The sequence below is a fragment of the Onthophagus taurus genome, chromosome 3 (assembly GCF_036711975.1).
Source record: "Onthophagus taurus isolate NC chromosome 3, IU_Otau_3.0, whole genome shotgun sequence".
NCBI classification, from domain to species: domain Eukaryota; kingdom Metazoa; phylum Arthropoda; class Insecta; order Coleoptera; family Scarabaeidae; genus Onthophagus; species Onthophagus taurus.
Genome location: NC_091968.1, coordinates 815,176 through 819,154, shown reverse-complemented (window position 1 = coordinate 819,154; position 3,979 = coordinate 815,176). Strand labels below are relative to the sequence as shown.

The window sequence follows — 3,979 nt, the reverse complement described above, 5'->3', positions numbered from 1 at the left end:
GAGAAAGACGTTATGAATAAAAAATATTCCTAATGCATCCATAAATCATAATCCACTCTTATTTCATATTTATCTAAACCAGACTCTAGTGATATGGCATAAATCACAAAATGTCAAAATTGGACGATTTTTCTTGATAAAATCAATTACAACATAAGTACTAAAAGTGATGGAGAAAGACGTTATGATTAAAAAATATTCCTAATGCATCAATAAATCACAGTTGACAGCTATTTCGTATTTATCTATCACTAGATTCTAGTGATATAGCATAAATCACAAAATGTCAAGATTGGACGATTTTTCTTAATAAAATCAAATACAACCTAAGTACTAAAACTGATGGAGAAAGACGTTATGAATAAAAAATATTCCTAATGCATCCATAAATCATAATCCACTCTTATTTCATATTTATCTAAACCAGACTCTAGTGATATGGCATAAATCACAAAATGTCAAAATTGGACGATTTTTCTTGATAAAATCAACTACAACATAAGTACTAAAAGTGATGGAGAAAGACGTTATGATTAAAAAATATTCCTAATGCATCAATAAATCACAGTTGACAGCTATTTCGTATTTATCTATCACTAGATTCTAGTGATATAGCATAAATCACAAAATGTCAAGATTGGACGATTTTTCTTAATAAAATCAAATACAACCTAAGTACTAAAACTGATGGAGAAAGACGTTATGAATAAAAAATATTCCTAATGCATCCATAAATCATAATCCACTCTTATTTCATATTTATCTATCACTAGACTCTAGTGATATGGCATAAATCACAAAATGTCAAAATTGGACGATTTTTCTTGATAAAATCAACTACAACATAAGTACTAAAAGTGATGGAGAAAGACGTTATGATTAAAAAATATTCCTAATGCATCAATAAATCACAGTTGATAGTTATTTCGTATTTATCTATCACTAGATTCTAGTGATATAGCATAAATCACAAAATGTCAAGATTGGACGATTTTTCTTAATAAAATCAAATACAACCTAAGTACTAAAACTGATGGAGAAAGACGTTATGAATAAAAAATATTCCTAATGCATCCATAAATCATAATCCACTCTTATTTCATATTTATCTATCACCAGACTCTAGTGATATGGCATAAATCACAAAATGTCAAAATTGGACGATTTTTCTTAATAAAATCAACTACAACATAAGTACTAAAACTGATGGAGAAAGACGTTATGAATAAAAAATATTCCTAATGCATCAATAAATCACAATTGAGAGATGCATATTTTTTGGAGTATTGAATTTATGGTCGGTGCAAACATCCCTTAGACCTTGTCATTTATTATTAGGCAACTTAATATACAGACGATGATTTGAGGTTGCGCTGATAACTTGTAAGTTGTGGAAGAAATGTTTTATTATCTTCTAAAGTAACATAACAGACTTTATAGAATACTGTAATTGTAAATAATAATAAATGGCAGGGTGTAAAGGGATATTTGCATCCACCATAATTCAATACTCCAAAACATATGTATCTCAGGAATGTATCACAGCAATAATATCTTTCGAAAATGTAAATATCCAGATACAGAAGATTCCTACATGATTATTAAATAAAGAAGACTCAAATCTATACAATTGGGATAATTCAGATTGATTCATTTAAACTAACGGAACATTATCACAGTTAATCTAATACATAATAAACTTCGCTCCGGAACAAAAGGATCTTTTAATTTTCATATCTTAAAAAGTATTTGCTGTAAATATCAAATTGACGCAAGTAAGATGTGTTATAACCTTTAATCCTAAACGATAACACAAAATAAATTTAAATTCATAATTTTAAAAATATTTATGTGATACAGTTTAAAATCTCCAATTAAAAAAGCTGTGAAATATGGATAAAAATATTTTAAAAGGTCCCGATTATCACATGGATTTACCTAAAGAATCTTTAGGAAAGCTTTTTTACGACGGTTTAATAAAATATAATAATAAAACTGTTTTTGTAAGTAAATATTTTTTGTATTAAGATAAACTTTTTTGATTTCTTTATAATAACGTAATAAGGTGGATGAATTTACCGGGGAAACTATTACAAATAAAAAAATCTTAGAAATCACAACCCAATTGTGCGGCGTTTTTGAAAATTTGAGTTTAAAAGAAGGCGATTTAATTGGAATTTACAGCGAGAATAGCATTTATTATTTTATACCGATGATTGCAGCTTCTTTTTTAGGGATAACAACGGTTCCAATAAGTAATTATTACTTAGAAGGTAATAAATAAATAAAAAATTGTCTTTAATTAAAAAAACAAAATGTTTTAGCTGAATTAACACATGCTTTAAACTTAACAAAGCCATCAATTTTATTCTGTTCAAAAGAAAGTAGCAAAAACTTTTCAAAGATTCGTGAAAAATTCGGGTTTATTAAGCATGTAGTTGTAATGGATTTTACTGGTTTTAATTCTTTCCTTGAGAAAAACGGTGAAAAAAATGGAGTTTTATCACTAAAAGAAGTGAATAGTGAAGAAAATGTAGCTTTAATTTTATTTTCTTCTGGAACTACTGGTTTACCAAAAGGAGTTATGATTACTCAAAAAAATTTTATTTGTCGAACAGTTCATTGCCGGTAAACATTATTTCTATTTCAAGATTTATATTAAATGATTTTTTTTCAGTGACCCAAGATTAAAATACTTCGAACCAAAAGATGTAATTTTAGGAATTCTCCCGTTCTTCCACGCTTCCGGATTAATGACTTACACAGTTTCTTCAATTCTACTCGGTCACACGTTACGAGTTTTTTCAAAATTCGACCCAAATTTGTATTTAGAAGCGATCCAAAAATATAAATTAACCCAAATTCAAATCGTTCCAACAGTAACCGTTTTCTTAGCCAAAAATCCAATCGTGGATCAATACGATTTATCGAATTTAGAAGACATTTTAACCGGGGGATCACCTTTAAGTGAAAATGTTGAAAAACGAATTATGGATCGATTAAAAATTAAGCATATCAGACAAATTTATGGGATGACTGAAACGACTTTGAATATAACGTGTGTTCCGGTTGGGTTATGGAAACAAGGATCGGTCGGTAAATTAGTGCCCGGAATGATGGCGGCAATAAGAGATCCGGAAAGTGGAGAATTTTTGAGTTCTTATAAAATCGGCGAAGTTATCGTTAAAGGCGATATGGTTATGAAAGGATACTTTAAAAACCCAGACGCGAATAACGAAGTTTTCTTGGAAAATGGATTTTTAAGAACCGGAGATTTAGGCTATTTCGATGACGAAGGAAATTACTTCATCGTCGATCGATTAAAAGAACTAATTAAATATAAATCATTTCAAGTGGCCCCCGCCGAATTAGAAGGGTTATTATTAAAGAATCCAAAAATTTTAGACGCGGGAGTCATTGGGTTACCGGACGAAGAAGCTGGGGAGCTTCCATTGGCATTCGTCGTTAAACAACCGCATGCTCACGATTTAAGCGAAGAAGAAGTTATTAAATACGTTTCTGATAATGTGTCGCATCAAAAACGATTAAGAGGTGGTGTTAAATTCGTGGAAGCAATACCAAAAAATGCAAGCGGGAAAATTTTAAGAAGGGAATTGAGGAAAATGATCGGAAATATTTCTAAATCAAAATTATAATAATGATCATTTAAAAATATTAATTTAATTTTTATATTATTATTTTGATTTCGACTAATAAAGGTTCTCAAACTAATTTCGAGTTGTCATAGCATTAAATCCACGTTTACACAAATACGACGATGGAAATGCTATCAAAAATCAACAATATCAATAATCGACCACAAACCAGGGTACAATCGCGGTATTGGCTTTTGTAACCAAAATTCTTGGTTTTTAAATTTGATTTTTGTTTCCTCATTTGTTGTTAGTTCTATTAGTTCTTCCTGCTGTGTTAACAGTTGAAAATGGATTCCACACCCAGTCTGGTATTTCCAATTTTA

General features: G+C 29.6%; 1 protein-coding gene across 1 annotated transcript; it reads left to right on the top strand.

The window, feature by feature from the left end:
• Positions 1-1,457: 1,457 nt before the first annotated feature.
• Positions 1,458-3,732, top strand: LOC111417681 (luciferin 4-monooxygenase-like). The gene is made up of 4 exons (XM_023050033.2): positions 1,458-2,003; positions 2,066-2,273; positions 2,325-2,628; positions 2,678-3,732. The coding sequence occupies exons 1-4, from the start codon at positions 1,893-1,895 to the stop codon at positions 3,654-3,656; spliced, it is 1,602 nt and encodes a 533-aa protein (XP_022905801.1). The 5' UTR covers positions 1,458-1,892; the 3' UTR covers positions 3,657-3,732.
• Positions 3,733-3,979: the final 247 nt, after the last annotated feature.

Coding starts and splice junctions, on each gene's coding strand:
- LOC111417681 (XM_023050033.2), top strand. CDS start 1,893: ATGGATAAAAATATTTTAAAAGGTCCCGATTATCACATGGATTTACCT. Junction 2,004..2,065: donor ATAATAATAAAACTGTTTTT/GTAAGTAAATAT, acceptor TAACGTAATAAG/GTGGATGAATTTACCGGGGA. Junction 2,629..2,677: donor TGTCGAACAGTTCATTGCCG/GTAAACATTATT, acceptor ATTTTTTTTCAG/TGACCCAAGATTAAAATACT.